Source organism: Electrona antarctica (genome assembly GCF_951216825.1).
Source record: "Electrona antarctica genome assembly, chromosome: 2".
Classification (NCBI taxonomy): Eukaryota; Metazoa; Chordata; class Actinopteri; order Myctophiformes; family Myctophidae; genus Electrona; species Electrona antarctica.
Genome location: NC_136807.1, coordinates 38,912,997 through 38,927,551, shown reverse-complemented (window position 1 = coordinate 38,927,551; position 14,555 = coordinate 38,912,997). Strand labels below are relative to the sequence as shown.

Genomic DNA, 14,555 nt, shown 5'->3' with positions numbered 1-14,555 from the left:
GCAATCAATTAATACAGTTGCAACCACTATATTAATGGCAAGTATTTCATACAACTTAAGTTAAAAAAATCTGAACTATCCCTGGATACGTTTTCATTGTTGACATCTTAGGGGGGAAAGAATTACATATGTACAGAACGTACCGTAATATGTCATAAATGTAAGGTGCTAATGTGCTATATAAAGTACACAGAGAGGATTTTGTGCACATATCTTGCCTGTATCTCTTGCTGGATGTCAAGGCATCAAGGCAAACATCAAAGAGGAAGAACAAACATCCACACACTAGCAGTGTTCACGCCTTCAAGAAGAGGCTGAACAAGCACCTCCTCAGTATGTGACTGTAATCCCACAAAGCTCAAGGACTGTCATTCATCCAACATTCAGTAGACATACTGTACGCCTGACTGAGTAGCTGCAGATCATTGATAGGCTCTTTGAATGTATTTTCTCATAGCCTGTATCTGCTTAAGCTTAATAAAAAAAATTAAACAAAGTAGGTCTACTGTGGACTGTGGAGCTCTAGAAACAAGTGTGTGCGGATGTTTCTTCTTCCTCTTAGGTGCTATAAAGTAGCAATAATAATTCAGGGGTGCAGTGGATGAAAATAAACCTTATTAATAGGGGTGACCTGAGCAAAAAAAAAAAAGTTTGAGAACGCCGCTCCACTAGAGTCTATAGTGCATGAGTTATCCCCTCGTGACTACAGGGATAAGTGATGACCAGAATCACTTCAGGGTTTGAATTATGGGAATAAATAAATAAGCACATAAAAATGGCCCTGTAAACATGAAGTTGTATGAAATGTAAGATTAACCTTTCTGTGCTGGTAAAAGGGTGTATGTTTCCTCCCAGGCTTCCAAGGGTAATTTTGAAATCTTTGTGGTTGAATTGTGTAAACATGGTGCGGCGTTGCAAAATGTCATGGTTGGCCACAATACTGTTGCACATCACAATGTTGTTAAATTTTATCAGTATAGGCTACTAGACCATTTGTAGTGCAATAGTGACTAAAAGGTGTGATGGTGCTTATTATAATTTGAATGCAAATGTATCTAAAAAAAGAGAGAGAGAGATTGGGATCCTAGTATAAACCATCCTGCAGCAATAAAAGGCGGACTGACTCAGTGATGTCATCCATGGAGTGATACAGGGGAATACCCACCAGGCAGGGTTTCCAAATGCTTCCCAGAAGTGGGAACTGGGATAATTAGGTTGGTTAAATGTAGGAGGCTCCTTAAAAAAAGTTGTTCATGAGTATACAGACATGCAGGCATAAAAATGGCATATAAATAAAACATTCGAGGTCATTGAGGGTCACTCCCACTACAAGAAAGGCAACGGCCTACACAGCAATTACATAATGTCTTGTGTTGTTGCAGACTGTTTTGCTTTGGTAGTAAGTAAAATACAGTAGGTTATATAAAATGATCACCAGCTTCATTGATCGATTGATTGAATACTTTATTAACAGTTCACTACAAGGTCTGCACGGGACTTTAAATGTAAATGCAGTGTCATTGGCTTTATGTGTTTCCTCTTTTTTGCGACCGAACGTCACAGTTAACTCTATGGAATCGTGCATTTCCCGTCAGTGTGTTGGTTGGTTGTATGTCTCTAAATGTTATGATGAATTGAACATGGTGGACCCTATTGTAAACAAGTGTAATGCTTTACAGTTAACAGTCTTGTATTGAGTTGTACTTGAAATGTACTGTAATTCTCCAAACTATAAATATATTCAATCAATCAATCAATGGTTGGTCACCCCAGGCATTACCATATATGGTCATGCCTCGTTGAGTCGTTACATCACGGGTAGAGATCCCTGATGTATGGAGATCCCTGATGTCATCAATATTAAGCCCATATATGGAGATCCCTGATGTCATCAATATTGGCCAGCAACTCTACATCTGACCTAAAACCTCAAACCCTTAGATCTCCATATATGGAGCTGACCTGTTCTGACATTCCATATGTTGATCCTTCCCCATCCTCCATTCATCCATCCATTCCTCTTCGTTGTCTTCCTTTTGACTGATAACCTGTCCATTTAAACTTTAGACGGGCCTGCCCGTCTAAAGTTATTAGTGCAGCCGTGTCCGGCAGCCGGCGAAAACTAGAGTTCTCAACAGGCCCGAAAATTAAGGCCTGGCCCTACCTGGGCCCTCACTTGCCCAGCAGTCTACTGTAACCCAGGCAGATATGTTGATCTGACCCCCCATTCCAAAGCGCCATTGCTCACCCAGCAGTCTGCTGTCACCCAGGCGGATGCGTGCAAGCGACCTCAGGAGACTTACTGGTATTACTACAAGAAGAAGATGTTTTTAGATACCATTTGTCTATTATAGTCTACTTGCCAGCCCATAGAGCCCCATTGTGAACCCGTACATGTTGAGTACACCAAGGTTTTATGTTAGAAATGTTGAGTATGGGTCCCTAGCATTTAGAAACTGCCAGATGCTAACTTGCATCTGCCATTGCCGTCATCAACCGTTTTGCAAAACTAATGCTTGGAATGGGTTCATCATGAAAAACCCCTAGTTTGACACGTCACATGCTACATAAAGCATGATGACATTTTGAATATTTTGCCTTCTATAGGTTGTTGATGAAAATTAGTTGTGAAAATTACTCAACATATGCAAGTTAGCATCTGGCAGTTTCTACATGCTGGGGGGACCCATACTCAACATTTCTAACATAAAACGTTGGTGTACTTCTGGCAAGTGGACTATTACTAGGCTTTTGTATGCCTGAAATGTCAGACTCAGGACCAACTGTTGATAAAGTAGGCCTATTCAATGTTTTGTTTTGCATTACGTTCAATTACATTCTTTAATTGTTTCATTCTTCCGTGGTTGGATGCTCTTGTGTAAAAAAAAAAAAAAAAAAAGGTTTACACACCCAACATGAACTCTGAACCGTGTGGCGTGCGGCTAAAATGACAATCTACAAGCTCACAACGCGGCGCACTCTGACACCCTGTGAGCTTGTAGAGCGGCTATTTTTCGTTCACGACTCGTAGACAGACATTAGCCAATAGGAAAGGTCCTCTTTCATTTTCACGTCACTAGTACAGTACACTTCTACTACTAACTAGCTAGTAGCTAGCCTGCTAAACAGACAGAACAGAAGATGGATTCTCCGATATTGGTATTGTTTAAAATCGTCTCATTATCTATGTGTCCATACATTTACACCCCCATTGATTTAGCTTTACGTTTGATATAAAAAAAAGTAGATCTATTATGCAAAACCGAGCGAGAATCACCGGTAACTGTAGCGTTTAAGCTAGCTAGCGTGCTAAGGTTAGCTTGGTAAAATAAAGTGTGTGTTTATGGATGATGTGGAGGTTTAACGTCCAGCGTTGTCTGTCTGTCTGCAGGCCAGGGGGACGTTACACCTTTATAATGTTGGCCAAGCTACTTTACAATGTCCATAGCTTAAAGCTAGTTATTCTTCATTCATCAAAAGTAACAACTGAACTGACCTACATGAACAACTCTTTCAAAATAAGTAAACTAGCTCCGCTACAGACTAATGTGGGCTGAGGACATGTTATACAAATAAATGGATGGGAAATTGTATGGAGAACTCTCGCTTGATGCGATGGACACATCCCTCCTTTGTTGTGTTGTGTATCAATTAAAATGTAGTAATTATCATGTACCCCATGGTGAAACACATAGTTGAACTACTTAAAGCAACATTTTGTTTGATTGTAGTGAAGCTAATAAGAATAAGCTACTCTTGGGAAATGTATTTAAGCTGGTAGATGGCAACACTCACTGTGACAGTGTGACTGGTTAGTTATAAGTGACGTGTCACCAAAAACGATCACGTTCGTGTTGTATTTTTTCTCTTGCGATATGTCATGTGTTAAAGGGATACATACAGAATAGGTGGGCACTATAGGCACATCTGGGGCTGGGCACCTCGATGTAAAATTGGCTATTTTGTCCAAAATGTTAACAAAATAAATATTTAAAAAATGAGCTTAAGTAATACTAAAAAGTGTAACTAATGAACATGCACGGTACATCATTATCAGACTTCATTTTATCCTTCAACTTCCTGTTTATGCCCCCAAATTACTGGATATACAGGTTTTGTAGAAATATTGGACCTTCGTTGTCAAATGTTAAAGCATGTTATAATCATGTTTACTTTACTTTACTAATATTAAATTCAGGTTCCCAGATGGGTAACCTGGAATGCTCGTCTTAAAACACGCTCGCCCTCATTTTCTTTCCGCCGACCTCATGCTGACCGCTCGGTGGAGGGGTCGTCATCGGCCTTTCCTCGTAAGTTTCCTTGCCTTAAGGCAGGAAGCAGATAAGAGAGAGTTGATGTGTGTATCGAGGTGTCCACTGCAGTGATGTACATGGGTTTTCGTAATGGGTCCCCGGGACCCCAGGGGTGGTCTTTTAGATGGGTCCCAGGGACATTTTATGAGTCCTACTTCAACAACGATGCAATACTGAGTATTGCATCCCAGGATCCCCCGGAGGGTGACATGATTGAGTCTTTTCTCAATTTAGTGCAGGCTATTTGCATCACTGCACTGTCTTGACTGATTGCCCTCTCAGAGAGAGGGAGACATGATTGTCTCTTTCTTGACCAGGGCCACTCCTGGATTGCATGAGCTGTAGACATTTTAGTCTCTAGTATTAGTTAGGTAAAGTTAGCTTAAGTTGTGGCAAATCTGGGAAAAAAATGCTTACCACTAGCTTTCTTCACAGATGTGTTCATAAAGGTGTCTACTATCACAGAAAAAAATGTTCCAACCCAACTCCCTTGGGAAACTTTGTGACAGCTGCTGAAAGTTGCATGGGGTACCATTATCAACCAATATAAGGCAAAAAAAAGCCAAATTTCATTATACTTTAAGTAGCATGTGACATGTCAAACTATGGGGGTTTCATGATGCTGAATCCATTCCAAGCATTAGTTTTGCACGAAAATACTCCTTGGGCTAAATTTGGCCATAGCCACTTGCCCAAATGTGCCCAAATGTGCTGACCTCATCACATTTGTGATGACGGCTATGGACATTTTTAGGCAAAGGAGTGTTTTTTGTGCAAAACTAATGCTTGCAATGGATTCAGCATCATGAAAACCCCATAGTTTGACATGTCACATGCTACTTAAAGTATAATGAAATTTGGAATGTTTTGCCTTATATTGGTTGATAATGGTACCTCAACTTTCAGCAGCTGTCACAAAGTTTCCCAAGGGAGTTGGGTTGGAACACATTTTTTCTGTGATAGTAGACACCTTTATGAACACATCTGTGAAGAAAGCTAGTGGTAAGCATTTTTTTCCCAGATTTGCCACAACTTAAGGTAACTTTACCTAACTATGGGAAACAAGCTTCAAACTCCGGGTAGGAAATATAAAATGTATGGATTGCAGCTCTTAAGTTGTGTGTAAAATAGTAATAACACTCAGGTTTAAATGACTGATTCACGCCTCCCTTCTGCAGAGATTGTTTATAATTTTGATCTCTGTGTCTTCCTCACGCAGGAACCGTCATTGTACACTGTCAAAGCAGTTCTCATTCTAGACAACGATGGAGACAGGCTTTATGCCAAGGTATCATTTTTGAGTTGAGCAATGATATAACTTACATAGGCTATGACTCTGACAATACACTTTAGACAAAATGTCTTGTTGGATGACACAGTTGACATAGTCATCATAGCTTCGTTTTTTCCTATATACAGGTTTAATGTTTGTGTTTAGTTCAATGTTTGTTTTAAAAACGCCATTGACAATGAAGGTAAAATGTATGTCATCTTGTCCCTCACACAAACATTAAATCCCATTAACAATAAAGAGAATTTAATGTTTGTTTTGACACCGTTTGTTTTACATCATTATTACATCACCTAATCACCTCCTCGATGTTGTAAGATGATAAGAGCGCCCCTCACTTCACACAGGTGTCATTATTATTTTGTTTTCCCCAGTGAAAAAACGTCAAACATTTTTCGTCATAGTTTTAGTCAAAGAAATCATTTTTTTTTGGACATTTTCGAAAAAATCTTGAAAGTGTGAGAACTGTACTGATTTAGAAGGCATTTGTACCATGAACAAACTATTGATACATATGCTTACATTTCCTCTCTCTCTTAATTTATTCATAGTATTATGATGACACATACCCTACAGTGAAGGAACAGAAGGCCTTTGAGAAGAACATTTTCAACAAAACACACCGGACAGATAGTAAGAGAGAACATAACCAGCAACGGATGTTCTGGCTCACTTTCTAGGCTAAATACAGATTGCCTTGTTCGTTTATGTTCTTGTGTTCTATGTTCTATCTCATAGGTGAGATAGCATTACTGGAGGGCCTCACAGTCGTCTACAAGAGCAACATAGACCTCTTCTTTTATGTGATTGGGAGTTCACATGAAAACGAGGTAGGCTTAAATTAACCTTGTTCCTAATTTGATCTCTCAAGGAAGTCTCAAGAACTGCTGCCGAAAGTGTCTCACCGGTAGTACATAAAGCACTGTACTTCCAGTTTAGTCAAGCATAGCTAGACGTGGAGTTTTCATGTTCTCCCCGTGTCCCCTAGGGTAGGTACCCTCACAAAAAACATGCAGTAATCCTGGTCTCTAAACTACCTCCCCCTGGCCAGCCGGGGCACCTGATGGAGGGGAAAGGAACTGGCCGGAATAATGTGTTCCTTCCACGCGCTACGTCCGGCCGGGGAAACTCCCCCCTGTCAGGTGAAAATAAGCAACTTGGACTCCTCATGCATAGAAGGAAGCATCATGAGGTCGGTCCCCTGCCCCCCCCCCCCCCCCCCCCCCCCCCCCCCCCCCATGTTGGCAGAGGAAGTGTAACGCCCAGGATTACATTAGATCAGTGATTCTCAACCTGTGGTACTAGTACCAAGGACCTCCTCTGGTGGTACCAGAAATCTTCCTGAACATGACAAAGGTGGGGTGTGTGGAGGGGGTTTGTTGTTGGCTTTGTGCCGAGCACTGCCGACGATGCGTTCACGGATCACAACAAACTAAACGGTGGCAACGCAGTGGCTTAAAATGGAACTATAAAAGTGTAAGGAGAATATTTTGACCAGCAGCAGCTGCACGTAAAAACTGCAGTGTTGGACGTCTCGGAGTCAGACGGACCTACAGCACTATTGCTCCAGTGAAATGAGTTGACATCCAGGCCAGTGTTGAGGTCCCAATACAAATGAGTGCCGTTCAAATCTCCCTCCTGTGTGAATAGGATGGGATAGGTTAGTTGTACGCTACTGTATTTGTTTGGCGTATTTTAACGTCATAATGGTGGTACCCGGAGAGCCAAATATTTTCTGAGGTGGTACTTGGTGAAAAAAGGTTGAGAACCACTGCATTAGATAATTGACACTGGGTGAAAAAATGGGTTGCAAAATCGTGGGATAAAAAAATAATAATAAAAAAAGCATAGCTAGACGTTCAGAGATCTCTGCTTACTGATCATCTGGGGAAATCTGAAGTCAGTGCTGGGGCTTGAACCGTGGAGAAAACTAGAGGTGCTCCGATTGATCGGCCACAGATTGAAATCGTCCGATTTTCACTCCAAATGACTCAAATGCCTGTGATCGGCAATTTGGAGAAACCGATCTTTTATACCATTTTTAAGTGGTATAAAAGTCAATCAGATATATAGTATAATATCACTTTGTGATAGGCCTAAACATTCTCCGCTTCCTCCCCACACACAGGAACAGTTTTGATGTGGATTTTTACAATACATTTGAAAACATTCAAAGATCGGTATCGGCCGATCGTTAGAAAAAGAATCGGTGATCGGGATCAGTCCAAAAAAACCCTGATCGGAGCACCCCTAAAGAAAACCAACACCAACTAAGCTCATGGCCACTGCTTTCAAAACCAATACTTCATGCACCTTCCACGATGAAGGACTCTTTGCATTGGTTTTGCATTGCAGTTATTTTTAAATTTCCAACTGGTTTGCAGCACCCGATTTTACCTTCTACGTTGAATTTAGATGTCAACAGACATATCAGTAGGCGGAGATCTACAATCGTCTGGCTGCCAAAAAAAGAAAGAAAATTCCATTTCTTATCCAACCTTCCTTTGCCTTTGCTGTTAATAGCAATGTTGTGTTGCCAAAGCGTCTGGTAACATTGTCTTCACCTCGGCTTGACCACTCGGCGTGCTCCTCCCATGGGTTCCCAGAAGTCACTGTGTCACGACCTCCAGAGCACGGCCCAAATTAAGGCCCAGAGAACCTTATCTGAAACGGAGACGTAGCGCACATATGGAAACTAGGGCTGTCACCATTACAATATTTTAGTTGACTATTTTAATTGTTTTTGGCATTGAACATTGGAACAATATATGTATCCAAGGTTTTACAACCTTTGGTTTTTAGGCTTCGTAATCACTAATTGCACAGGGCAGATGTTTCAAATAACTTAAATATTATTATATAAGAAATTACTTACTTACTTAGGCCTTTGTATTCCTTTCGGAACATAGGCCATTGATGAGTCGTTTCCACCCTCGTCTGTCTTGCGCCAGCCATCCATTATATAAGAAATTACTGACACGTTTAATAATTGTATAGGCTACTTAAAATAAAAATAAAATAAATCTACAAGCTTACAACACGTCACAAACGTACTTGGTCAATATAATTATTTGAACATCCTCCTAACAAATACATTCTAATGGTTTATTCCCATTTTTATTTTCACCTAGCTTATGCTGATGGCTGTTCTGAACTGTCTATTTGATTCGCTCAGCCAGATGTTGAGGTGAGTTGTACAGTACAATTGCTCCCCTCCAAATCAATAACCTTTATATTGAAGTGTAGTTAATTGTAATGATTTCTGCTCCCTTGGCAGGAAGAATGTTGAGAGGAGAGCTTTGCTGGAGAATATGGAGGGCCTCTTCCTTGCTGTGGATGAAATTGTAGATGGAGGGTGAGGGAGAATTAATTCTATATATCTTAAACTATTAAAACGCAACACAGAAAGCATCTGTGTAATCTATTTTAGATTTTAACCATATTTTACTTTGGCTATTCAAAAATAGCAGATATACAAGCTCATTGTGCGTCACTTCTGCTATTTTTGAAAAACCGTGATCATTTGGGCAAATCTTGGAATATATATATATATTGTTTAAAGCGAACTTTTAAAACTCAAATCTTTGTTTCTGGGGATCCCTGGAACAAAATATTTTGAGATGAGGGTCGGCGGCCCAATACATAATCTTTTGGGGGTCCTTGACATGGAAATGTTTGAGCACCACTGACATAGCAACACGTTTTTTTTTTTAGGATTTAAAAGACCTTTGTAGAATCAGCCTCAGTTCTTATAAATGCCTATGTGTTCCTGCATCTTAACTTCTACTAATGCACTAATGTATCTGCTGCCCCCTACAGGGTGATCTTGGAGAGTGATCCGCAGCAAGTTGTCCACCGTGTGGCTCTCAGGGTAAGTTAACCACTACAGCCCTATGCACTCTGTTGTGGAACAAATGGGTATTCTACAATCAACAAGGTTGTGAGCTTGTGGATTGGCAATTGTTTTGTTTGTCTTGGACAATTTCTTTTAATTTGGTTTAGACAATGTTTGAAAGTTTTGGAGTTTTCTTTTTTAAATGTTTGCCTGCTTTAATGACATACAAAATATGTTTCACCCTGCGTGCAAAGAATTGCATTGAAATATGACCGCTGATGCTATATTTTAATGTAATTTATTATTATTTTAACCGATGGATGAACAGTCTTTAAAAAAAAATAATAATAATTTTTATCCCACGATTTTGCAACCCATTTTTTCACTCTGTGTCAATTATCTAATGTAATCCTGGGCGCTACACTTCCTCTGCCAACCTGGGAGGGGGGGGGGGGGGGGGGGCAGCGGACTGACCTCATGCGCGTGGAAGGAACACGTTATTCGCACACCCCAGGTGGCCAGGAGGAGGTAGTTTAGAGACCAGGATTACTGCATGTTTTTTGTGAGGGTACCTACCCTAGGGGACACGGGGAGAACATGCAAACTCCACACAGAAAGGCCCCTTTGCCAACCCAGCCTCGGGTATGGGCACTGGAGGAGAGAACACGCCCTGATGGAAGAACAGTCTTGTGTATTTATTTATAAACTAAAGTTACATTATTTTGTACTTTTTGTATTTTGTACATTATCGGTACTGACGCTTCATGTCCAGTTAAGGGGAGGAGAGGACTTTGATCTTGCCACGACACCTTCACGTCATTCACTTTTCTTGTTCTCGTTGTTGTCTCTGAGCACACAGAAACAAATTCCAATCATCATTTGCCGAAGACAAAAAAAAAAGAGTCCTGCAACTTCACTTCATTACATAGACTGCATCGCCTCCCAAAGAGAACACTTTTACAAGCTATCATCGCGTCGCAATGCAAAATGTGGATTTGTTCATTTTGGCAAGCAAGCAACACTGTTGTTCTGCGATGGATTATAAAAATTAAGTTTAACGTTACAGAAATGTAATTTGAATGTGCAAGGAAACATCCGTAAAATAAACATTTGGAAGATCCATCTTAATGATATTTCATACAAGGATGGAACTTGAAGCCTTGGTATTGCCCATCCACATTGTTTTACACACTTGAGATAAATATTCACCAACTGCTGCCACAACTTAATCCTAAGGGAGTAGAGCTTTGTGCGCTACTCCACAAAGATGGCTGATGTGATATCATGAGAGCAGATATTTGTCCTAGACATAAATATAAAATGTTTCTATCCTGGGCGCCGTGGTATCTCAGCTGGTGGAGCGTATACCATGTCAAGGTTAGATCCTTGCCGCAGGTGCCTACGTTTCAAATCCAACCCAAGGCCTTTCGCTGCATGTCGTCACCTCTTTCTCCTGACTCTCTAGTCACTATCAAAATAAAGTAGAAAATGCAAAAGAAAACAAAAGAACAACTCTCTAAAAATGAATAAATGTGTCTGTCCTGCAGGGGGATGATGTGCCTTTGACGGAGCAGACAGTCACCCAGGTAAGAAATGGTGTTCCTGCTGAGCTTTTTTCCCCCATGTACTTGAACATGAAATTTGCATTACTTTATTAACTGGTAATACTCAGAACTGTCGAAATGATGTATTGGAATCAGGATTATTTTCATTGCCATTTGTGTTTGCGCTTACAAGGAATTGTGTCTTGGCAAGGGAGGTGCGTTATATTCGAAGTGATAGTTTTCAAAGTGATAGATTCACAACAATTGACTCAATGTAAACACAAAGTTTAAAGAAAAAAAAGAAAAGAAAGATGTACCAGGTACAGTAGTAGAGACTCGCGGAGGCTGGTATAATAACATGGGTAGATAAATACATGAACAGTGTATATTGTATTAGTAGAGGGTTGTTGCATTCACATTCCACAGAGCACATATACTGCATGTGGGCCAGTGAGGCCCGGGCCACAATCCCAGAGATCTGTCTGTGAAGGACTGGCAGCCTAAATCCAATTTTGGGCCTATCCAGACAGATTGGAATCAGGTGTTATCAAGTCTGAACAGCAAAAGAAAACACAAAAGAAAAAAACACATGGGAACATATTTGCTTGATTTTTATTGATCAAACAGTGTAAACATTGAAGCAGGGAACACAAAGCTTTTCAGTGAGGTTAAGTATGACTCAGACTTATGACTTTGTCTTTACCACAGCTACCAATGCAGATACGATTGATGATATATTTATGAATAAACACACCCGATCTGATCACTTGTAAATAACAGCATGGCTGGCAGACCTAAAGATAGTTTTCGAGAAACAAATCAGATTTGCAAGCAGTGACAATCTGACTAAAGCCTTATTGCTGTTTGTTGGGGAAAAACGGTACAAATGGTGCTGAAGTGGTCCTGATCCCATACACATTCAATGGCCCAGGGCCTTGGTCCTGCAGTACTCTCTCCTGTATGATTTCATCCACTAAAACTGATGAAAAATGTTAGTTGGCGAAAACTAAATAAAAACTAAATAGCTATAAATAACTAAGCTACGATGACTAAGACTAAATATAGTCTTAGTCATCTTAGTCAACTTTGTCAACAGATAAAAACTAGAGTCAAATGTTAGGGAATCCAGTAGATGTTACGCTCTGAAAATAGCAGATCTATAAGCTCAGCTTGTAGATCTAGTGTAACATGTAAAATCAGGCATTGCAATGTCATCAAGGCACCGACAAAATCAACTTTAATCTTTTCAACTAAAACTAGACTAATACTAAAACATTTCAGGTGACTAAAATATGACTAAAAATTTTAGTCACAAGATTATGACTGAACTAAATCAAAATGTGCTGTCAAAATCAACTCTGACTCTCTGTTGTCACCAGCCAGTAGATCATCCCGCATTACCTTATTTTGTATGCATGTATACATGATTGCTAATTATTTGGTGGTAAGGTGGTAGGTAGCCAGCGGTGGTTCCTGTCTTTTAGTGCTGTGACGAATCTTGTGTGTGTGTGTGTCTGCACGTGTGTGTGTGTGTGTGTGTGTGTGTGCGTGTGCGCTGCTCCTCCTGATTAATGTTCTCATTTAAGAGGCCTGTGACAGGCTAGTGGTATCCCTCCTCGAGCCATGATTAATAGCTGTCTCCCTTCCCCGTGCTTTATGGTTATGGTTTGCCTCTCATTCAACGAATTAAGATGATTAATTAAATTGTGCATATTTTCTCTTCATGCGCATCACTCATTCCCTCATTTTTCTTCATTTAAAAAAAACGTCTTGACATTTATCAATACCGATACCGTTGAATGATATCAGATGGACTGTTTGGTTTTCAAGGTGGCGATTGACACAGTGAAAGTTTTACTGCGTTGCCGTTTTGAGTGTAATGCTATTATTTTTTGTTTTTGGAGTGATCTGATTGCTGAAAACCGGTTCTCCTCTACAGGTGCTACAGTCTGCCAAAGAACAGATCAAGTGGTCACTTCTTCGATAGGACCATCACAGATTCCCTCCTACCAGCAGGCTTATTGCCATGGCACTGCTCCATATATTCCTCTTGTATTTCACTCCTCCCCTCCTTCAGTCTGGGCTGTGGAGAGCATAGAGCCACATTCTAAGTCTTGGCTTAACTCTGAGTGTAGAAACTGACCTTTTTGGGGTCCATTCTTTACACTCGGTTAAACGAACTCTTAGAATCTTATTGTTTACTGTTACTCGTACAGTTATGTTCAGAGGATTTTTTGTCCTCAAGAAAATATCTTGTGTTTTCCTTATATATCCCCCTCCCTTCTTCAAAGGCTTGTGTCGTATGACGTTATTGTCATGAGAGGTATTAAGATGCTATATTATGGTGTGTACATTCCAAGTGCTGGGTCTTGCCTGTCTTTTTGTTTTCTCCTTACAGACCCTGAAGGGTTTTTGATGAAGTGTTTGAATCTGCTGCATAAATCTTTACCTTCGTCTGTGACATTCCGTTTGATCAAAAACATACGCTCTCGATAAAAATGAAAAAGTAATGATAAAATAGAATATAGGAAAAATAATCAATAGTTGCAGCTCTGTTTTCTTTATACCCGGGATGATCGACGCGTACCGTATGTAAGCATCCTACCACCGTCTTCCCGACTACTGTACAAACTCAAATACAGAGGCTCTGATTCTGTTCACCTTTTGCATTATAAGAAATTATGAATGTTATGTGTTGAAACATGTACTGTATAATGGCAAGAACTGTCGGTGTACCACTGGTTGTAGAGGCATGTTTGTCTCATCCTAGGATCATCCATCATCAGATACTTTTGAATAAAAATAAATCATTTCTTCATGTTGGTGCTTGAATGGTTATATACAAGTACCGGTAGTCACATTCCCAGTCATCATTTTGTCCCTCGGAAACGAGGAGTGAAAAAGGCATCGGTCTGATGACTTAGCTGACCAATCATTGCAAGCAAAAGTAGGGGTTAAGTGAACTAATCGATCAATAATACTTCTAGCACATCTACAAGCACGACTACACGCCACACATTGTGAGCTTGTAGATCGGCTATTTTTTCATGGCGACAAAGTATAAAATAGGGTTTAAGTGGTTAAGCAGACTAATATATCATTGATTGGTTAATGTGTATATACTGTGTATATGGATCGAAACAGTTATCAGTCGAATAATTGCTAAGAAAATAATTGATAGTTGCAGTAAGTTACTGATGGCCCTTAAAGCGGATACGGCACAGCAGGTAGTTTACCAATCATTGCAAAAAAAAACGTACAATAGTGTACTAAACTACTACGTGAGCAACCTTGCTGTGGTATGGTGGGAACTCCACTTTGTAAAAATAAACTATCATGTGACCTGAGCATTCTTGGTTGCCCATGGTTGACCTTGTTTGGATAACCTTGGAGCAAAGAAGAATGCCCAGATAATATCAGTCTCACAGATAATCTATCTTTTAAGGTGTGGGAAGGTACAATGTTTCTCAAAGTGGGGTCTGGGGACCCACAGGGGTCCTTGGGGTGGATTCCACTGGGGGTCCGCAGAAAAAGTAGTTAATGTGGCAGCATCGCAATTTTAACCACTTTAT

The 14,555-nt window shown here is 40.3% G+C and overlaps 1 protein-coding gene across 1 annotated transcript; it reads left to right on the top strand.

Annotated features, from left to right (window-relative positions):
- The first annotated feature begins 3,035 nt into the window (after window positions 1-3,035).
- On the top strand, window positions 3,036-13,803 carry copz1 (COPI coat complex subunit zeta 1). Its single transcript, XM_079520420.1, has 9 exons — window positions 3,036-3,159; window positions 5,533-5,601; window positions 6,156-6,237; window positions 6,343-6,434; window positions 8,736-8,791; window positions 8,882-8,959; window positions 9,424-9,475; window positions 10,987-11,025; window positions 12,923-13,803. Exons 1-9 carry the CDS (start codon window positions 3,142-3,144, stop codon window positions 12,968-12,970), a joined length of 534 nt encoding a protein of 177 aa, XP_079376546.1. The 5' UTR covers window positions 3,036-3,141; the 3' UTR covers window positions 12,971-13,803.
- The last annotated feature ends 752 nt before the right edge of the window (window positions 13,804-14,555 follow it).